This window comes from Podarcis raffonei, chromosome 17 (assembly GCF_027172205.1).
Source record: "Podarcis raffonei isolate rPodRaf1 chromosome 17, rPodRaf1.pri, whole genome shotgun sequence".
Taxonomy (NCBI): domain Eukaryota; kingdom Metazoa; phylum Chordata; class Lepidosauria; order Squamata; family Lacertidae; genus Podarcis; species Podarcis raffonei.
In genome coordinates this window covers 7,755,358-7,776,946 of record NC_070618.1, presented here as the reverse complement: position 1 = coordinate 7,776,946, position 21,589 = coordinate 7,755,358, and the positions used below count along the sequence as shown (strand labels likewise).

The 21,589-nt window shown below is 44.4% G+C and overlaps 2 protein-coding genes across 6 annotated transcripts in view; both read right to left on the bottom strand.

The window, feature by feature from the left end:
• The window catches only part of GTF2E2 (general transcription factor IIE subunit 2), a 29,207-nt gene extending 24,292 nt beyond the window's left edge, over window positions 1-4,915 (bottom strand). Inside the window, exons 1-3 of one of the 4 annotated variants that reach the window (XM_053370428.1) lie at window positions 4,762-4,915; window positions 3,915-4,069; window positions 2,265-2,494 (exon numbers count right to left, since the gene is read on the bottom strand). In XM_053370428.1, the coding sequence (XP_053226403.1) occupies window positions 2,265-2,490 (226 nt within the window). In that variant the 5' untranslated portion in view covers window positions 2,491-2,494; window positions 3,915-4,069; window positions 4,762-4,915. Of the gene's footprint in view, window positions 1-2,264; window positions 2,495-3,914; window positions 4,070-4,635; window positions 4,730-4,761 lie in introns of those variants that run through there. The other 3 variants (XM_053370427.1, XM_053370425.1, XM_053370426.1) reach the window with 3 other exon arrangements.
• Window positions 4,916-6,499: 1,584 nt separating this feature from the next.
• The window catches only part of WRN (WRN RecQ like helicase), a 66,432-nt gene continuing 51,342 nt past the window's right edge, over window positions 6,500-21,589 (bottom strand). For both annotated transcript variants that reach the window (XM_053370413.1, XM_053370414.1), the window contains 7 exons: window positions 21,013-21,125; window positions 19,843-19,957; window positions 19,004-19,135; window positions 14,534-14,696; window positions 13,064-13,287; window positions 8,597-8,737; window positions 6,500-6,671 (listed from right to left, as the gene is read on the bottom strand). In XM_053370413.1, coding sequence (XP_053226388.1) covers window positions 6,552-6,671; window positions 8,597-8,737; window positions 13,064-13,287; window positions 14,534-14,696; window positions 19,004-19,135; window positions 19,843-19,957; window positions 21,013-21,125 — 1,008 coding nt within the window. In that variant the 3' untranslated portion in view covers window positions 6,500-6,551. The remainder of the gene's footprint in view (window positions 6,672-8,596; window positions 8,738-13,063; window positions 13,288-14,533; window positions 14,697-19,003; window positions 19,136-19,842; window positions 19,958-21,012; window positions 21,126-21,589) is intronic.

The following is a 21,589-nucleotide window of genomic DNA, read 5'->3' as shown; positions in this document are numbered from 1 at the left end:
GCCTTGTTGGCTGGGGCTGATGGGAGTTGAGAGCACAACAACAACTGGAGAACCGCTGGTTAGCTGTCCCTGGTGCAGAGAGAGAAAATTATGTTAGCAGGGAGGTCAAAAGAAAATAAAATGCATTAAGTACTGACAGTGAAAAATACATGAGATTTTAGCTGTATGTAAAATAATTGTAGAGACCATTCAAGAAGTCGTTCTTAGACTGGTAAATTAATTACGATCTGTAACTTACCAACTCAATGACATTTATCAACATCACTGCAGTTAATTACTGCTGTTGGCATTTTTTGTATTCCATCTCCTCTGACCTCTCTGCTAACATGTTTTTCTTTAGACACCACAATATATATATAATATTCTGGCAATCCAGGGTAACATTCCATGCATCTGATGAAAGCATTATGCCATGAAAGCTAGCCTTATGCCAATACATGAGTCTGAAAGCATACCAGCGCGACTATTGACTGTATTGCATATTTGTCAACCCTGCATCTACACAGTAGGGCTGACAACTTGGTTAAAAAACATGAAAAACCCAACAGTATGCGCTGTTATTCCTTTTATATTTGGAACAGTCAGGCAAGGAAGGAACTCTGTTAATATGAAAACAGAACTGTTTCCTGCTCTTGACTTTGAGAGGATTTAAGCCTTACAAGAAAAGCAAGGCTGGCACCAAATCTAAGTAGCCCCGTGTTGGGTTCCCACCTCCACCAAAATCTGTACAACACACAGTACAGCTTGATGCCATGACATCATTACACTATGAGGTCCCATTGCTGCCATCCAATTATGCAGAGCACGGGAACACAGCATGGTGATGACAGGACAAGCAGTTCTTGGCAGCAAGCTCATGTAACATTTAGTTCTGCAATCTGGTTTAATGAGGTGGGGGGGAGGAAACGACTGAACTGATTCTGCCATGGGGTGAGTGGTACAGCAGTCTTTTCCTAACCACAGGCATGTCTCAGTGAATTCTAAGCAATACTCAACACTGCAAGTTACAACTGCTTAGCTGGCTGATAGGACTCTACATCAACAGCAGCACCAACTTTGCAATTCTTAGTATTGGCTCTGAAAGTGTATGATCATTGACTTGTGGAAGGAAGTCTGGAGGAAAGAAAGAATGGCAATCATGCAACAGGAGCTGGTCGAATGATGAGGCTTGCTTTATTAGAGCATAGTGTTACTCTATTCCTTTGTCCAGCTGCTAGCGCCCAGCAAGTCTCCTTACCTTACTGCTCCTATCTTGCCTGCATGGGCTCCTATTACCAGCTGCAAAAAACCTGCCACTCAAACAGAAATCTCAATAAGCCAGGGTTAATTCCATCTCTCACATTTTTAGGCTATGATATAACATAATTAACAGCATAAAGGCCCAGAAATGGGATACTGGAATCTTAACTGATTTATTTTTTTCTTTTAAGAGTAGAAATACACAGTAGCCTCACTCATGTGACTGAAACCTGTATTAAAAAAACTATAAACACTAACAAAATACTATCATGAGAGCTAGAATCACTTTAGCAACACAGCTCTGCTGCATGAAAGTTCAGATATTACTACTTCTCTCTTGAAGGAGCACCACAAACCAAGAAAAACAGTCCCACGGTTCCATTTCTGTTATGTCAATTATTATTAGTAGTAGTCTTTTTTGAGAAAAGGGGTATAGTCCAACTTCTCCATCCACAAGTCATTAATTAACTGATCTAAATTGTTCCCGACCCCCCACCACAGAACTACCATTAGAAGAAACATACAAGGTGCCCTGGTTTGCACATTATTTATTTATTTAATTTATATCCCGTTCTTTCTTCCAAAGAAGCCCAGGGCAGCAAAAAACAAGTGGTAAAACACCTTAAAAACATTAAGCCACAATTAAACTATGGTTTAATGTAAAAGAACAGTGAGCTTGTGAATGCTACTAAAACTGCAGGCATTTCACTCCTCCCTTACTCCTGCCAGGAAACAAACCATAGTCTGGCTTGTCCAAACCTAGGGCTTATGGTTTGTTTTTCTCCATGAATTGAGAAACCAATGGAGACCAAAGTTTATTCCTGGCTTGTCACTTGTGGTTTGCTTGGAGAGAAATCAGCCACAAACCCGGGTGTGGCAGTGCGGCAGCAGTAGTGAGGCATAAAACATGCAAGATTTCAGTAGCATATACCAGCACACTGCACACTGCACACTCACATTTATTTTAGCTGTGATTTATTGTGACACGTTAATCAAATCGTTATGTATACATAAAGCTCAATGACCTGGAAGGAAAGGACATAAGAAGAAGAGTTTCTGTTTAAACTCCAAAAGCAGAACCCACGAACCTGCATTCTGTTTTGAGCTTGATGATCCACCCTGCTCTACTTTTGTCTTCTTCTTCTTAGAAGATGAGGAATCAGAAGAGGGTGCTGGACGTTTTTCTACAGCCGGAGTACAGAGCGCTCGCTTTTTGAAAAGTTCTCGTTCTCTTAGCAAGCTTGGATCCATAATTCTGTCAAAAAAAGTGAAATACTAGTAAAAATGTGTTGTATTTATACAGAGCTTTACATCATACATAATAGTTGCGTTCAGACATTGTCAGCCGCTAACATGGGAAGAGTTGCCTTCGCCATGGGTTGAACAAAATCTAGCTAGTCAGTCCCACTCTATTTCCCTCAGAGGACATCAGTGGGAACTGTAGCCTAGTAGGCAGAGGCTGAAGGGCAACACCATGGAAGACTAAGAATGAGGGCAGAAAATGCCCCCTGAATAATCATAGTACCACGGGATTGCCACATTATTTCTGTTCCTAATACCACACTTGAATTTGATTTTTATTGTTGGAATATTTTGTATGCCACTTTGAAAGTTTCTATGAGTTATAAAGCAGGATAGAAGTACTGTAAATAAAGAAAACTAAATTATAGTTTAACACTACAGGGAAGCGTCTGGGTGAACTTCCAGCCTGTGTGTTCACTTCTCCCTCCAAAAGCATTAGCTCCTATTTTCAACTAATCTTGGTTACTTATTATGTGTGAACACAGATAAATTGTGGTTGTGTTAAGCATGTTTTAGGAGCCAAGCTTCATGATCCTGGCTCAGTCTCCTAAACCATATGAAACCCTAACAATAGTTCTTGGTTCAGATATAGCATGTAATCACAATTACTTGAAAATGGAAGCCAAATCTTCTTATGTTTTCCTCACGAACCACAGGAAGGTGAATGCTCAGCTCAAAGCAGCTGCTCAAAGCACTATTTCACTACTTCTTGGCTTAAATCCATGCCATAAAGCTCATAAGCATTATCTTCAAACAGCAGATGTAAGGCTGAAGAAAGCATCTTGCCCAAGACCATCTAGTAGGTTTTCAGCAGAGGCAGTATGTGAATTGTGGATTTCCTATATCACATATTTAGCCATTATAATACACTAACTTTCCTGGTCACGAGGGTTCCACAGTTTTAGGTAACTGGCAAGTGTGTGCTCATAAGCACAAAACTTTTTACTATGTCTTGCTCAGCCCTGAAGGACCACTAGGAGCCTTCCAAGACTGCTCCAAGGCAACATCCTGTTTTTATTCTATGTTCAAAAGGGAAATGGGCAGCTGAAGAATTGTAAGTCAGCTTTCCCCTCATCCCAAGTTGAGTTACCAGGAAAAATATTCAGAGCAGCATCTCTAGCGGGAGTCCACAGTTACACTTGGGAAATACAGAGGACTTCACCAGAAAGTTAAGGTGAGCAAGTGAAACACGCTGGAATATTTGCATAGGCAGCGGTTGCCTCCGAAACTGAGATAATGGCCTTGCAGACCATTATTCTCCCTGCCTGAGACCTTTTGCAATGTGAGGCAATAGCACCGCTTACGTTACAGGGGTATTAAGCATTACCCAGCTCCTATTTCTGAGAAGTTTTGAAAACATATGGGTCACACACCTGCTCTATGGAGTGCCTATGGAACTGCTGGCGGTATTTATCCTTGAGGAACCCTGGAAATCGTCAGGGAGCCCCTGTGCGCGACCACAGAGCAAGGTTTCTGAGGGTTCCTCGAGGAAGGGAACGACAGTCCTGTGGGGCGGATGACGGTGCCTCTGAAACGTAAGGCGACCGCGAGAGAAATTTCCCTCAAAAGCAGGGGCCACTTTTCACTTTTTCTCAACTTCCGCACGGCAACCGTATGTCCGGGTTCGACTACCCAGGCTTCCCTCAAAGGGACTCCAAGGAGGACCTGGCAGTTTGAAGAAGCCGCTCCGAGCTCCCTCAGTTAAGAGGTCAGCCGCCCTGCGCGCGCCCCTCCTCACAACCGCCCCTCAGTTCAAAAACCACAGGGTTAGGGTTGTTGCCGTTGTTGCTTCAACTGTTGCGAGGAGGGGCGCGCGCAGGGCGGCTGACCTCTTAACTGAGGGAGCTCGGAGCGGCTTCTTCAAACTGCCAGTTCCTTAGCGGAGCCCCTTTGAGGGAAGCCTGGGTAGTCGAACCCGGACATACGGTTGCCTGAGGAAAAAGTGACCCCCGCTTTTGAGGGAAATTTCTCTCGTGGTCGCCTTACGCTTCCCCATGCCCGGAATATTCCCGCTTCCCACAAGGGGGTTGGAAGGAAAGGGGGATGCCCCGGTGACTCCGCCCGGGAAGGTGGGCTGCCGGGCTGCACCCTCACCTTCTCCCGAGCCCGCCCCCCACGAGGCAAACCAGAGTCGCCGCCGCCGCCGTAGCAGCAGCCGCCAATCCCATCCCGGGGTGCCGCTGAGCGCGCGCGCGCGCCCCCGCGCGCCAAACCACTCACCTCGCGCACGAGACTACCCCAACGGCGGGAGTGGGGTGGGCGGGAGACGGGTAGAGTGTTTGTGGGAAGGGGGGCGGGTTTGGGAAACCAACTTGAGCCCTGCGGCTCGTGCTGCTTCCCTATTGGCTCAGCTTCCTAGCGCGCAGGTCTTCGGCCGACATTTCCCATCCTGCTCGCGAGGCGCGACGTGACGTCACCTCAGCGATGCTCTTTTTTTTAATATGAACCCGGAAGTACATCCCTTCGTTGCTCCGGCAACGGGGAAGGTGGGGGGAGGATTGTTTGAAAGGCGCATGCGCGGACCAAAAGGGTTCCTCTCCCCTCCCACTCCTATTACTGGGTGCTAAAGTAGAGAAAGCGTATTGGTTGGCATGCAAGGTGGGGGGTGGGATTAAGGCGGGTCTTGGGGAGAAACTTAATTTTTGCAGGGGTCTTAAAAGTACGTTTTGGGGGCGTGAGGAATTGAAATCTGCTATCATTTTTGTGTTTGGAGAACGTTTGGCTTCGCAAGGCTGCGTTTGATGAAGCACATAAACTGGAGAAAGAGCTTTTGGTGGCTCCTAAATTTTGGAACTTCCTCCCCAAAAAAAGACCCCTTTATTGCCTGGAGACCCTTTTATTGTCACTTAGGCGTCAGACGAAAAGAAATTCTGTTTCTGTAGGCTCTTAAGATTTAAATACAGTGGTACCTCGGGTTAAGTACTTAATTTGTTCCGGAGGTCCGTACTTAACCTGAAACTGTACTTAACCTGAAGCTAATGGGGCCTCCTGCTGCTGCCGCGCCACCAGAGCCCAATTTCTGTTCTTATCCTGAAGCCAAGTTCTTAACCTGAAGCACTATTTCTGGGTTAGCGGAGTATGTAACCTGAAGCGTATGTAACCTGAGGTACCAGTGTACTTCAAATACATTAAGTATCCATGAATTCTGGAGAAGAATGAGATAAAAAGTCAAATTTGGTGTGTGTGCATAGAGGAAGGGGTGGTGGGTTTTGGTCCTTAAGGAGTAAGGGTTAAATTATTTTAGGTGGCAATTCATTAGAAAATACCTATAATTCTTCAGCATGGATTTTAAAAATAATTTTTAAACTTCTGTCTACATCTCACCATCAACCTTCATAACTGGACAAAACAGAATAACTTTTAATGAAAAACAAGTTTTATTTATAAGAAAGTGCAAAAAATAGTGGAAGTTATAGAAAATAATATATTAACAATTTAACACCACAAGTTATGCACCACAATATACTGCGGTTGGGTTACATTTTTTGCCTTCCTTAAAGAAATGGTCACAAAAAGAAAAAATGTGGGATTGCCCATTTTATGCAGCAATAATCCTACTGATATCACTAACAGGGCAGCTGGAGAAGACAGGTGCTACCTGCACTGTTCCCAGGCTTCAACTGTTCTTCGAAGTGTACTCTGTGTTCTTTCCCCCAAAGTTACTGAAACTCTTCAGCATGCCAATATTCAGTGGTACACAGAGGTGCAAGCCTTCCAACACTGTATAATCTGATTTAATCCACTGCTGTTTTCTTCTTCACCTCAAGGTTCAGAACCTGGTAAGCCCGGCATATGAACCAACTCAATAATTGGGGCTAATTTTAAGCCCATCCAGTCATAGGTTCGTGTGGTAAAAAATGAACAGAGTTTTTCCTCTCAATGTTCTGTATTTTGAAAAAGAGATATTCATAAATGTCTCACTGAGTCAGACTGAGTGAAGAAAAGTGAATGAAGTATAAAATTTTGATCCAGTTTTTATATCTAAATATAGTTTTATGATATCTCCATGTTCAACCAAAGAGCCCTTTGCTTCCTCCAGCCTTAGATTTCTTGGGAGTTTTACGAGGAACAGTTTCTCCTGGAGTCCTAATCCACCCTGGTAACTTCCTCTTGGAAGGCTGAGACAATGTCTAGAAAAGAAAAGAAGAAATCAAACACATTTCCCCCCACTATTGCATACCACTATTTGCACATACTGTCAACTGCCTGTGTTCCTACCAGCCTGCCTGTGCAGAGGAAGTGGATATAAAGATACATTACTCCACACTTCTATCAAGTTCCTTGGAGTGTCCCACAACTTTTGGTTTTGCACTTTAACCTCTGTTACCTTGGCAGGCAGCCCTTCACTAGGGGCTGCTGACATTTCAATCTGCTATCTTACTTTCCGGTTCCCAAAACATGTCAAAGAGCTTCAAGGACAGATGCTGGATTAACATCCCAGTGCTAAATCAAAACAGACATAGCAAAATATTCTGGCTGGCCATGTCATTTGTGCCTCTCTGAGGTCAGATAAGGAGGTGGAATGCAGCCTATGAGAGTCACAAAATGCAGGCACACAAAAATCAAGCCTAATGCTTTCTATCTAAAACGGGTCGGCAAAGTTTTAGTGGCTTGGGCCAGTTCACGGCCCTGCAGACGCCACAGTGGGCATGTGCAAACGCTATTTCCGGCGCTCCTTCCGGCTCAGAGGAGGCGTGCGCAGCTTCCCATTGGCTTCAGCAGCTTCCTGCAGCCAATGGGAATCCGGCCAGCATCGCAGAAGGCGGTCCTCACTCTGCTCCGTGCCAGTTTAGCACAGCGCACGGGAGCCAACCAAGCAGGCGGCGGGGGTCCATGGGCCGCTTAAACGACCCCCAAGGGCTGCTTGTGGCCCATGGGCCTTAGGTTGCCGACCCCTGATCTAAAAAGTTAAATGTAAATAATATTGGGACAGTTAGAACAAAATCTGTATATTGAATATCTAATTTTCAATCAAGTATCACAATTTTTACATCACTACTTTCTCCAGAAACCTAATCAAATCTATGCATGATTAAGGGCTGCCTCTCCCCATGTGCATTGACCAGGACCCTGCAATCAACATCTGAGGCCCTTCTTTGTGTGTGTCCTCTATGAGAGGTCTGGAGGGTGGCAACATGAGAACAGGCCTTTTCTGCAGTGGCCCCATATTTGTGGGATGGTCTCCCCAGGGAGGCTTGCCTGGCGCCTTCATTACATATCTTTAGGCACCAGGTGAAAACGTTTCTCTTTAACCAGGTGTTCAGCTGATTATTCTATGGCTTTTTAAATGTGTTTGTGGGAGAGGGGTTATTGGTTTGTTTTTGTTTTATTATTTATTCTGTATTGGCATTTTGTATTTTTCTGTTGTGAACTGCCCTGGGATCTTTGGGTGAAGGGTGATATACAAATTTAATTAATTAATAAAGATGATGATGATTTCAGCTATGGTTTGGAATTTTGCATTTGTTTGGGTTCCTCACTTCCACCTTTGTGTGAGAGGGAATGGTGGAACTTTGAATTCTGAGCTCCTGAGGGCAGGGGAAAGCCAGGAATTTGGCTAAAAGAGAATTTGGGAAAGACTGCCTTCCTAGATTGCTGTAGGCTATACCCACAAATCCATTCAACAGGGTGGGGGACAAGATGCTAAGCTACAAGGACTATACAGGGAAGGAGGAAAGACAAGCAATTCCTTGTGCGGTTTTAATAAACCAGGTCTCTACAGGACACTGAGATTGCTGTTACTCTCTTGGTTCTGTAATTTATTTAAAGGTATTCCCTCACCTGGGTAATAATAATAATAATAATAATAATAATAATAATAATAATTTATTTATACCCCGCCCATCTGGCTGGGCTTCCCCAGCCACTCTGGGCGGCTTCCAAAAAAATATTAAAATACTGTGATACATTAAACATTAAAAGCTTCCCTAAACAGGGCTGCCTTCAGATGTCTTCTAAAATTCTGGTAGTTGTTGTCTGGTAAGAACATGTGGTGCAGAAGTAAATTCTTACCACAATAATTACAAATGTAAATATGATATATTGACCACATTACCTGTGACTGGGAATCAGTAAAGAGATCTTCTTCCTCAGCATTGAGTGAAGTCTCATTCCATGAGGCCAATTTGATAGCGCTCTGATGGCTCTGGACATTTGGTTTAGCGCCAAGAATTTGCTCTTCATTATTGCTTTTCGCCTTTGAAAGAAAAACCATGACAAACATTCCATTGGCTACTGAACGAAAACACCAAAATAGAAAATGATTTAACATGAAAATCAGTCACAGTGTAATGCTGTGCACGTAACACTTTCTACTGTTCATTTGGTAATTTGTATGACCAAACACTCATAGTTTACTGAAAGACTGGATATTGCTTTTAAGGAACAAAAACCTGCATTGCAGGTGCTTCATCTTATCATTAAACAATGAGCCCCATGTACACTGTAATGCTTTCCACGTTCTTCAACTATGCTAAAACAATTAGTTGCCAAAAAGAAAGCCCACAACCAAATCCTGTGGGAAAGCTGATCTATGCAAGGAAAATATATTCATGGATGGAACACAAGAATCAAAGGGGAAACCAAAAGAGAGGGAAAAGAAAATACAAAAATAAAATTAAATCAACCCGGGGCGGGGTGTGTGTTGGATTCCAAAACAGTTAACAGACACAGAAAGAATAATAGGATTTTATTACATGGGGTTTTTTATGGATACTTAGGTTTCCTGGAATTCTATCCCATACAAAATTATAATGTCAGAGGTGATTACCCAAAATGAAGAATCTGTAAGTTCCTTGAAGAAAACCAAGAAGTGTATCAATACACTGGTATAATTTAATTGTTGTTAAAATGTACTAGATAAAAAGTGCAAAATAGTGTCTCATCAAAAGGAAGAGGAAATCCTTAAAACTGATCGTTCCAGTCCCTTTGTGTCATAATTTTGACCCAAATTGGTTCCTCAATTGCAATGCATTCACCATCTCAACCCTATTTTCACATTTCCAACCTTGTTTCCAAAGCAGCTTCTCCATCCCATTCGGCAGCTCTGCTTTGCGCTGATTTTACCATCAACCTCCATGTCCTCCCATCATAGAATCATCGAATTGGAAGGGACTCTGAGAATCATCTAGTCTGGAATGCAGGAATATTCTGCTGTCCCATACGGGAATTGAGCCTGCAACCTTGGTGTTATCAGCACCACGCTCTAACCAACTGAACTATCCAAGCTCATGCAACCCTGGCTTGCATGTATGAACCCTCCCGTCCCACCCCATGGTACAAAGTACCCTTTTCGCCTTCCACTAAATTATGAAGCCACCATCACCTTATATTCTGCAGCCCGTTTTTCTACCCTCCTTTCATCTTCACCCTGATTTCCATGCTAATTTTCAAGATATAAAGAGCCAGCAGCTTAGAAATTGGATTTTCATATGACCCTTTATTTTTATAAGACCAGCAGGTACTTAATTTCATGGAGTGGATAATGAAGCTGGTAACCTTTTTAAAAAAAACCTTGGAGATAAGGGTGCACAAGCCAGGTTGGAAACTCTGCCTCCTTCCCCACATGCAAGTCATTGGAATGGGCTTCCCTTCAACATCCAAGCAGAACAGTTCAGGAGGTTATCTACTACTAAATATTTTCATTTGCAATATATAACATATGTAATAAATTAATCACTAAGATTGGAGTGATTTTTCCCGTGTAGTTAGCACCACACAGTTATTAATACTAATCAAGGGTAACTGCTATACCAGCAAAGTTAGAATTTTACTGGAAGGAAGCTGGAGTAACTGGAGTTCTCCCTTGCTCCCACCAGGTGCAGCTGTGGAGCCATGCTTCTAAAAGAAAACAGTATTATTACATTTTCCTTCCAAAGAGCTCAGGTGGCAATTAGTCCGCTCTCTCTCTCTTTACTTCAGACCCTTGTGAAGCAGTGGATACCCTGAAGAAGTGCCGTAGTACCTCAGGTTAAGAACTTAATTTGTTCTGGAGGTCCATTTTTAACTTGAAACTGTTAACCTGAGGTAACACTTTAGCTAATGGGGCCTCCCGCTGCCGCCGCTGCACAATTTCTGTTCTCATCTTGAAGCAAAGTTCTTAACCTGAGGTACTATTTCTGGCTTAGCGGAGTCTGTAACCTGAAGCCTCAGTAACCCAAAATACCACTGTACTTGGAAGTGAGTGATGGGCTTGGGTGAGGGCTAACAAAGTGAAGCCCCACAGCTGCTGGTGAACAAGTCTGGCAATCCAAGGATGTGGTGTTTTGACTCCTTCCAGAGCAGGCGGTGCTCCCCTTTAAGGACCTGGTAGCGGCAGGGCCACCACACAGTTTGTCGGCATCAGTAGCTCACAATGCCTCGTACTAGCTCAAGCATAGGCAAACTTGGGCCTCCAGATTTTTTGGGACTACAACTCCCATCATCCCTGACCACTGGTCCTGTTAGCTAGAGATGATGGGAGTTGTAGTCGCAAAAACATCTGGCGGGCCGAGTTTGCCTATGCCTGTACTAGCTTCAGCTCAGGGTGGCCTCTATGCCCCTTCTTGGAGTGAGATGACCTAGCCAGTGACATAGTGTCAGTTGCCGACGTCCCAGGGCGCACGCCGGGAAGGGGGCACACATGTGCACTGGACGGGATGGCATGTGTCCCAGGTGTGGGGGTGCCAGCCCAGCCAATGCCACCAGAGTGGCCCCACCCCCACCAGAGCAATGTGCTGAACTGCCTGCCCACCTGTGCAAGGGGCAGCCTGGCCGGCCAATGCAGTCTTTGGCAGGCAGAGGAGCACTGGATCAAACCATCACCTGCGTGGAGGCACCTAGTTCGTGCCGCTTCAAAAACTGGGCGCCCAGCACACAGCCCCCCCCCAATGCCCCCCCATGCTATGCCCATGGCCACAAGTGCTCATCTTCTAGTTACATCCAGACTCTTGCAATGCATGTACATGGGACTGTCTGTATAAAGTTTGAGATTGAATCCTTACAAGACAGAAGTACTGTTTTTGGGGGACAGGGGGCGGGAAGGTGGGGGGGACTCCCTGGTCCTGAATGGGGTAACTGTGCCCCTGAAGGACCAGGTGTGCAGCCTGGGAGTCATTTTGGACTCACAGCTGTCCATGGAGGCACAGGTTAATTCTGTGTCCAGGGCGACTGTCTACCAGCTCCATCTGGTACACAGGCTGAGACCCTACCTGCCTGCAGACTGTCTTGCCAGAGTGGTGCATGCTCTAGTTATCTCCCACTTGGACTATTGCAATGCGCTGTACGTGGGGCTACCTTTGAAGGTGACCCGGAAACTGCAATTAATCCAGAATGCAGCAGCTAGACTGGTGACTGGGAGTGGCCGCCAGGACCACATAACACCGGTCCTGAGAGATCTGCATTGGCTCCCAGTACGTTTCCGAGCACAATTCAAAGTGTTGGTGCTGACCTTTAAAGCCCTAAACGGCCTCGGTCCAGTATACCTGAAGGAGCATCTCCACCCACATCGTTCAGCCCGGACACTGAGATCCAGCGCCAAGGGCCTTCTGGCGATTCCCTCATTGCGAGAAGTGAGGTTACAGGGAACCAGACAGCCTTCTCGGTAGTGGCGCCTCCGCCCTGTGAAACGCCCTCCCTTCAGATGTGAAGGAAATAAGCAGCTATCTTCTCTTTAAAAGACATCTGAAGGCAGCCCTTTTTAGGGAAGTTTTTAATATTTAATGCTGTATTGTTTTTAACACTTGATTGGGAGCCGCCCAGAGTGGCTAGGGAAACTCAGCCAGATGGGCGGGGTATAAATAATAAATTTTTATTTTTATTATTATTATGTGTCCAGAAACTACTTTTCCTCCAACACGCAGGGGCCAGACATCTGGGACTGACTGCTGTGAACATATTATCCAATAACTAAGGGAGCTTCAAGGAGCCGGTTTGGCTTTCAAAGCTGTACATGGTTTTAAGTTTGGCTAAGCATGTTGTCCAAACCCAGGCTCGTGCTTAAGCTTTCTCCCTGCTAACTACAAGTTTGCGGGGGGGGAGGGGGAGGTTTTGGTAAGCCATGGTTTGGCTTACTGTGTCCTGCAAAGGCCACTGTGACCGACAGAGGCACAGAGTTGTGCCCGACACTGGGGGGTGGGGCCTGACGTAACCCATGCAGTGTGTGTGACAACACATGCATTGCGCATTGCGTGCATGACTGTTGCATTGAGGGAGGCCAACCAGACCTCCTCTCATTGTGACATTCACCCGCAAGGCCGTATTGGTCCATGCAGCATCAGGAAATGCCACATGGCCCAGGGCGACTTCCTGCCAGGCTGCAAAGCTGGAGATGCCCCACAGCATCCCATATTGCTGCAAAAATATGGGGGAACAGAACTGAAATTCTGTCCATTGCTAGGCAATGAAACAACTGCAAGCGCAGTTGAGTGCAAAGGGACAATGGATATAAATCAAAACACCACTGACGCCAAACCACTTTTTGTTTCTTTCTTGCATAATTAGTTTGACAGTGGCTTTCTTTCTTTGTATAACTTTGTTTACAAACCTTTGTTTTAATCCACATAATTTTCTCCCCATCCTTCTGTGAGGATACTGTCGTCGTCTGTAGACATGAAGGTTCTCTAGCTGGCCCTTGCTTTTCTGAATCGTCCTGCTGTCCCAGCTGCTGACTTCTGTACCCTTTCTTCAGCAGTGCAATGGTCATTCTTATAAGATACAGTTCAATATCTGCAGGGACTAGTGTTCTAATGGCTTTCACTTGTGTTACATCTTGGAAAGGGGAAAAACAACAATGCAATAATTATTATTTGGTAAGAGAAAAAAACCCACTGTGAAGAACTGCTCAAATTTCCACAAAATCATATTTAGGTTTGCATCCAAAGCCTGTTGGATGGGATGCAATGAATGAGTCCCATCAACGGGTTTCAACTATCGAGTCCCATTCCTCCCATGAAAATTAATGGACGTGACTAACTTAGGTCCAATGACAAACCTAGACAGCATCTTAAAAAGCAGAGACATCACCTTGCCAACAAAGGCCCGTATAGTTAAAGCTATGGTTTTCCCAGAAGTGATGTATGGAAGTGAGAGCTGGACCATAAAGAAGGCTGATCGCCGAAGAATTGATGCTTTTGAATTATGGTGCTGGAGGAGACTCTTGAGAGTCCCATGGACTGCAAGAAGATCAAACCTCTCCATTCTGAAGGAAATCAGCCCTGAGTGCTCACTGGAAGGACAGATCCCGAAGCTGAGGCTCCAAGACTTTGGCCACCTCACGAGAAGAGAAGACTCCCTGGAAAATACCCTGATGTTGGGAAAGATGGAGGGCACAAGGAGAAGGGGACAACAGAGGACGAGATGGTTGGATAGTGTTCGCGAAGCTACGAACAGGAGTTTGACCAAACTGCATGGAGGCATGTTCTGCTCTGTCTGCTCTGCTCTGGTCCATGGGGTCACGAAGAGTCGGACACGACTAAACGACTAAACAACAACAACTTAGGTCCCCCAATGTCAATGGTAAAATTTAGTTGGATACAACCAAAAGAACCCTCTATATACAGAGCAGGCAAATTACTTTTTTTTTTTAAGGTCCAGGGAAAGTTGAACCTTGGATAAAACAATATAGAATAATGGGGATTTCCCCATTATTCCAACATTATGCCAACCCCAATTCTGTAAAGCCAGAACCTCATAAATGTAGGTTATCTTAATAAGCATTCACAAATTCATCTCAGAAACACCAATGAAAACAAAAGCTATTATCTTCTCTGCATCTTCTCTCTGAATTTGCAAAGTTGTGCAGATGGGACCATTTTCTTTTTTCCAGTTTAAACTCCACATGTTTTGATAAAACACTGGCAGTTTCATTATGAGGTGCCCTATTCATATCACAATTAATTAGGCTTATCTTTGCCCAGGAATGGGCCATTTTCAAAGGTACTGAAGCTCTCATATTTTGTCCATATCTCAAGAATATCATTTATTAGAGGCAGCAGTGCTTGGCTGAACTTTTCACCTGAGTTGATGGGAGGGTTTTGGATGACTTTCATGATCATCTCTTGTATGTCAGGAGTGAGACCAGCACGTTGTAAATTGACTGGGTAGCCAGCTTTCAAGGCTTGGGATAGATGTGTGCCAACCACAGTAAGAGGCAAAGACCTTTGGTCACTTATACTCTCCTGAGGAAACAAGAAAGACAGGAATCAGAAGAGCTACATTAAGCCTGGCCATCAAAACTTTATAGCTGAAAATACATTTCCCCAGAAAGAGAAATAGTTCATAGAATCATAGAGTTGGAAGAGACCACAAGGGCCATCGAGTCCAACCCCCTGCCAAGCAGGAAACACCATCAGAGCACTCCTGACATATGGTTGTCAAGCCTCTGCTTAAAGACCTCCAAAGAAGGAGACTCCACCACACTCCTTGGCAGCAAATTCCACTGTCGAACAGCTCTTACTGTCAGGAAGTTCTTCCTAATGTTTAGGTGGAATCTTCTTTCTTGTAGTTTGGATCCATTGCTCCGTGTCCGCTTCTCTGGAGCAGCAGAAAATAACCTTTCTCCCTCCTCTATGTGACATCCTTTTATATATTTGAACATAGCTATCATATCACCCCTTAACCTCCTCTTCTCCAGGCTAAACATGCCCAGCTCCCTTAGCCGTTCCTCATAAGGCATCATTTCCAGACCTTTGACCATTTTGGTTGCCCTAGAGATAGTTCTTTGGCAATTTCTGGTTTGATTCACTATACTTTGCTTGGGAGTAGGAAAGGGAAGATAACTTGACACAGGGCTGCCATCTTAGCACCCTAAATAGCCTGTTAATAATATCTGGCAACAGAGAAAGTGTATGAGACTCTTGGGGGCTATAAAACGCAATGACGATTTTAACCACTACTGAATATATCAGGCCAATGACCCACCAAGCCAAACACACCATACCCAGATATATACAGTGAGCGCTCGTGTTGCGAACGTGATCTGTGCGGGAGGCACGTTCGCAACCCGCAGCGCTGCGTCTGTGCACGCATGGGTTGCGATTCGGCGCTTCTGCGCATAGCATGATTTAGTGCTTTTGCGCATGCGTGAGTGCCGAAACCCAGAAGTAACCTGTTCTGGTACTTCCGGGTTCGGCACAGTGCGCAACCCAAAAACACGCAACCCGAAGCGTCTGTAACCCGAGGTATGACTGTATTGTGGTCTCTCCATACAGATATGTTTTGTGCTTGTGTTTTTACAGATTCAGGCAGGATGTGAAAAACCCCAGGTTTGCTGAGCTACCAGTGATGGCTGCAGATCACAAGTTGCTTGCACCTAATAATGCTGGAATATTAAAAAAAAAAGGCTGAATGTTGAACTTAATTGTGTAATTCTAGAGCAGTGGTGGCCAAACTTGGCCCTCCAGCTGTTTGGGGACTACAATTCCCATCATCCCTGACCAGAGGTCCTGTTAGCTAGGGATGATGGGAGTTGTTGTCCCAAAACAGCTGGAGGGCCAAGTTTGGCCATCACTGTTCTAGAGGGTAGATGCCTGTTGAAAAACTGTTCGGGCTATAAGTGAAACTATACACTACTAATAGCACTATTGAATATATTTAGATTCTGGTTAAAAAAACAACAACACTTTTCAGTACTGAACATCCTAAGCAGCCCCTTATGCGCCAACTACCTACACTTTGACAATTATATTCTTCCCATAAAGAGGACGGCTGTATGTTATGTTTGCTGACTTTCTCCCAGACAGGAGACACCAGGGTGCACCCTGTAATCAATGGTTATTTGATACAAGGCATCAAATTACCTATTACTAATTGTATTATTGCTCCTTGTTAATTAGTCCTTGGGCATTTTAAATTGGTTGGCTATCTAACAAGGAACACTCCTGGGAGGAGGGAGTTGAGCAGGCAGCAAGCTCCCAGCATCACTGCACAGCAGCACTCTGTGACAAATAAGTGTAACAAAATAAGGCATAGGACTAAGTAGGGGGAAGGTCATGTTCAATGACAATTTTCGGCAGTGGTGAAAAATGCATCCCATAATGATTTGTATGCTGTTGGTGGATTATTGTCATTGTCTTGTTGGGCTGTGTATGTGATAAAGGGGAGCCATACCGGGGTAAAGGCGTCTTCTTCTGTTTGTCCCCGTGTCAGTTTATTGGTTAATTTTTCAAGTAGGGCTGTTTCCCATACTATTTGGTACCATTGGTCCATGCTTACTCCAGACAGGTCTCTCCAGTGTCTGATTATGGTGTTTCTGGCTGCTGAAAGTAGGTGGGTTGCGAGTTCTTTGTGGTGTAAACGGGCATTGTTGTCTTGGAAGATGTTTAGTAGGGCCAATTCTGGGGTGATGTCTAATACTTGCTTAGTTATTTTACATATTTCTCATATCGTTGTTCACCCACCCACACACGAAAACAAAGACCACCACAGCCAATCACAAACAACCACACCCTAACCCCAACCTCTCTCGCCACCAAAGGAACACAAGTGAACAGCAGAGAACCTGCACAAGCAACGCTGACACCAAACCCTACATACATTAAGCAAAATAGAAACATTGCCACCCAACCCCACCCCACCTATCTTCCCCCCCTCCACCCCTTTTTTCCCCTGCCCCTAATGTCTCAACAAATGAAACGGATTTGTAAAAATGTTACATGGAAAAAATGCGAGAGACATTACACATGCTTCTGTAAAACAAGAAAATCTTTAATAAAAAAAATTATGCATCCCACTAGCTGCACTTTTTGGGGGGCGGGCAAGAGAGGTTACTCTGAAAAGAAGAAAATATGCTCTTCCCTTTAAAATGAGAACAATGCTGATCCTAGAAGAAATGTTCTAACTTATGCTCAGCAATGTTGCCCCATAACCAAATCTGTACAGCCACACGGCATCATGTCGCCACCTTCGTGGTCTGATTGCCAAATGGCTGGGATTGCACGCGTAAGATTGTTCCCAGGAAGAAGGCAGCAAAATACCAGTAGAGAAGAAAACAACAACAGTAGTAAAGAAATGACAAAAAGAGAGTGGAGAATATAACATTATTTAGTGGGACTAGGGGAACAATTGCTTCCCTCCCCTTCAAAAACAAAGCAGATAAACATTTGGTGTGGCTTTAACAGAACATAGGTTTCAAACCCATTTAAGAAACAGCAGTGAACAGTAAAGACAACAAGAGTAGCACACTACCAAATGTATTTTGACACCCCTTAGAGGCAATTTTAGTTAAGTAGCATAGAAATTGTTGAATAAAATGAGCTTTCGTAGGCCACACTCCACTTTGTAGGCTGTATCAGTGGGCCCCAAACCAGAAAAACTTATGCCACAATAAACGTGTTAGCCATCTTTAAGTCTACTTTATTGTTTCTGCTACAACCATTGAACAAAACTTGCCAAACATTAAATGGTGCACTTCGGCCATACAACCTAGGGTTTGTTATGGCTCTGTGCCTTTAAGTTGAGTAAAGTATTAATTGGTGAAGCTTCACACTTTTAGTGTGAAGAAGTGCTTCACTAGTTAATTTTTGCCTGTTAGGAAGTGATGAAAGGCACAGATATTTTGCCCGTATAAAAAAATGTGGCAATTCTAGGACTATCCTATTATAAGCCTGGTTTTTTTAGAAAGTTACATTCCACTGACTTTGGTGGAACAGCCCCTCCCTCCATGTGTGGGAGCCAATTCCCTATATCTAGATCCTATGTAGCTGTGGTACATGTGCACTTATCACAACCATGTTGGTGGGGCAGGTTGCATGGGTCTCCCACATACAGCTGCCACCCTATCAAGAAAACAGTTCCAGTTTAAGGGCATGCATACAGAGGCCTTATACATCCAGATAAGCAGTGCTTAGAATTAAAACCTTGTTGAATCCTAACATTCTGCCACTCTGTTCCAAATACAGTGGTACCTCAGGTTACATACGCTTCAGGTTACAGACTCTGCTAACCCAGAAATATTACCTCCGGTTAATAATAATAAATAATAATAATAATAATAATAATTTATTATTTATACCCCGCCCATCTGGCTGGGCTTCCCCAGTCACTCTGGGCGGCTTCCCAAAAAATATTAAAATACTGTAATACATCAAACATTAAAAGCTTCCCTAAACAGGGCTGCCTTCAGATGTCTTCTAAAAGTCTGGTAGTTGTTGTTCTCTTTTACATCTGGTTAAGCACTTTGCTTCAGGATGAGAACAGAAATCGTGCTCCGGCGGCACGGCAGCAGCGGGAGGCCCCATTAGCTAAAGTGGTGCTTCAGGTTAAGAACAGTTTCAGGTTAAGAACGGACCTCCAGAACGAATTAAGTACATAACGAGAGGTACCACTGTAAGTGTTCTCCCCAAGCCAAAGAGCTCACTTGTGGCTTGCACTATGCATCATCGGCAGCCGGTCTTACACCTTTCAATTTCACAAAATTAACCGAAATAGATCATAATCCTCTAAAGCAGAGCAGCTATGAAACACAGCTGGAGGTTCAAGAGCTTACCAATGACATGCTCTTTTCCTGAAACAATGTGTAAGTTGTGCGTTCCGATTCTGTTAGAGTGCTGCATCCACCATCCTTCTGAAGATCTACTTCTGGCTGATCTCTGGATCCAGAAATCTTGAAGACATCAATCTATACAACATCAAGCAAGCTTTTATTATTTAAAAAAAATCCTAAAACCTTCAAGGAAAACCATTAACTAAGCAAATGATGTTGATGGCTGAACACCGTCGGAAAGCTAACTATTTTTTTCCAGATTAGACAATGTTTTACAGATAGCCCAAAACTGCGACTAGGATTTAAAGAATTTTATGAAGCGATCTTCCACGTTACACTCTGCATTGGCTATATTCACATTTAAAAAATAATAATCATGAAAAAGGTACTTTTAGTGTCATTTTCAAGACTCCTTGAGCTAAGCAGTTCTATAATCCTGCAATGCTGATGGCTACCTATATGCCTCTACAATGCCTGCATAAACTTGTTCCACATTCTATACTCATCTGAGACAGGACAAAAGGGAGAAAATACACTACTTTGAAAAGCAGAGACTAGTGCCATGATGACTCTCAGGCCCCAAGAGGCCACAGCAGCAGCACCAACTCCCACCAATCGCTTGATTGTGTGGTGATGAGAGTCCAAGGTCAGCCAGCCGTGGAAGGCTCAAATCCATTCATTGCAATGGGCCTACCCTTGCCCTAGAAATTTGCATGGCAGAGACATCAGTGGGTTTCTGCTGACAAGTCAAAACAATCCTTTCTAAAGCCCTTTTGAACCCTAAGGAAATAAATGCAGGGGAGGGAAACCAGATACAGTACATTAATTCAATTACATCTGACCTGTAAATCATTTGCCTGGCAGAACTCCTTGATTGTGACCAGGAGAGGAGCCAGCATGGTAGATTTCGCTTCCGAAACGCCATCAACTCTCTTAATGTTTTCCACAGTTGTAGGCCTGAAGGAAATATTGGAGACGTTCTGTAATATAACGCCACGAGCTTTGATACCTAAGGTGTATGCCGGTAAGTCTGGATTTTAACAAATAAAACCATACAAGCTACTACCATCACTGCTAACAATTTAGCCTCTGTAAGAGACCTTGAAAAATTCCTGAAGACTGTTTTCCTCAAGAGAGTCAGAACGTGTAAGCAGGTGACAGGTTTTAAAACAGGTAATGAAATCTTCTAGACCAGAGCCATTTCTAAGTCATGAACAATATTCTGTGTTGATTCACACATGCATGTTCATCATTTGATGACTCTGGAATACTTTACAACTCTCAACTGAATGTGTAAATACTTTATTTGCATATTACATAAAGATTATCTTAAGTGTGGCTGGTGTGGTTTGTGCACACAATCCCTGCTCCCTTTGTCCTAAGCCTATTATGGTCTCTGGTCAAATAGATTCTGCTGGTTTTTGTAGCGCTTCAGCTCTGACTACTGTAAAGTGGGCAATGACAACCCATCATATCATCCTCCCTGGAAAAGACTCGTCTTGTTGGCATAAATTACCGTATATTTCGCTCTATAGGATGCACTTTTTCCCCTCCAAAAATTAAGGGGAAATGTGTGTGCGTCCTATGGAGCGAATGCAGGCTCCTTGGCTTCAGCGATAGCAACGCGAAGCCTGGAGAGCGAGAGGGGTCGGTGCACACCCTGGTGGCTATCCCTGAAGCCTTTGAAGCGCAGCGGGAGCTCGTGCTGTGCTCCGAAGGCTTCGGGTTCCGTTTCCTGAAGCCGGGAGAGCAAGACTCTCCTGGCTTCAGCAAAGAGGGAGAGCTGCGCAGCACCCCTTCAGCGAAGCGGGAGGAGAAATGGAAGGGGCTCCGTTTCTTCTGCCGCTTTGCTGAAGGGGCACTGAGCAGAGAGGGGGAGAATTTTTTTTCTTGTTCTCCCCCTTTAAAACAAGGTGCGTCCTATGGTCAGGTGCGTCCTATAGAGCGAAAAATACGGTATTAAGTCATCAGGCAAGGTTTATCTTCTTACTCAAACCAAAATAAAGGCTTACCTTATCACACTCATATCAACCAGCACTTTATTTGTTGCTAGTACGGCTGGAGGAATGTCCTTCTCATTTGCCAGTTTCTGACGGGCTGTCACTAGCTTGCCATATAGCACTGTCTATTAAAGGCAAAAGACAACATGTGAAGGCTGTACTGTGATGCATATGAGGGTCTCAGAGGACGAATGGGGATGTGTATGTCTTGAGTAAGTAAACCCAAAAGGTATGTGACTCTGAAGATAAACATGAAGATGAAGAAAGGTAAAGGGACCCCTGACCATTAGGTCCAGTCGTGACCGAGTCTGGGGTTGCGGCGCTCATCTCACTTTATTGGCCGAGGGAGCCGGCGTACAGCTTCCGGGTCATGTGGCCAGCATGACTAAGCTGCTTCTGGCGAACCAGAGCAGCGCACGGAAACGCCATTTACCTTCCCGCCGGAGCGGTACCTATTTATCTACTTGCACTTTGACGTGCTTTCGAACCGCTAGGTTGGCAGGAGCAGGGACCGAGCAACAGGAGCTCACCCCGTTGTGGGGATTCGAACCGCCAACCTTCTGATCAGCAAGTCCTAGGCTCTGTGGTT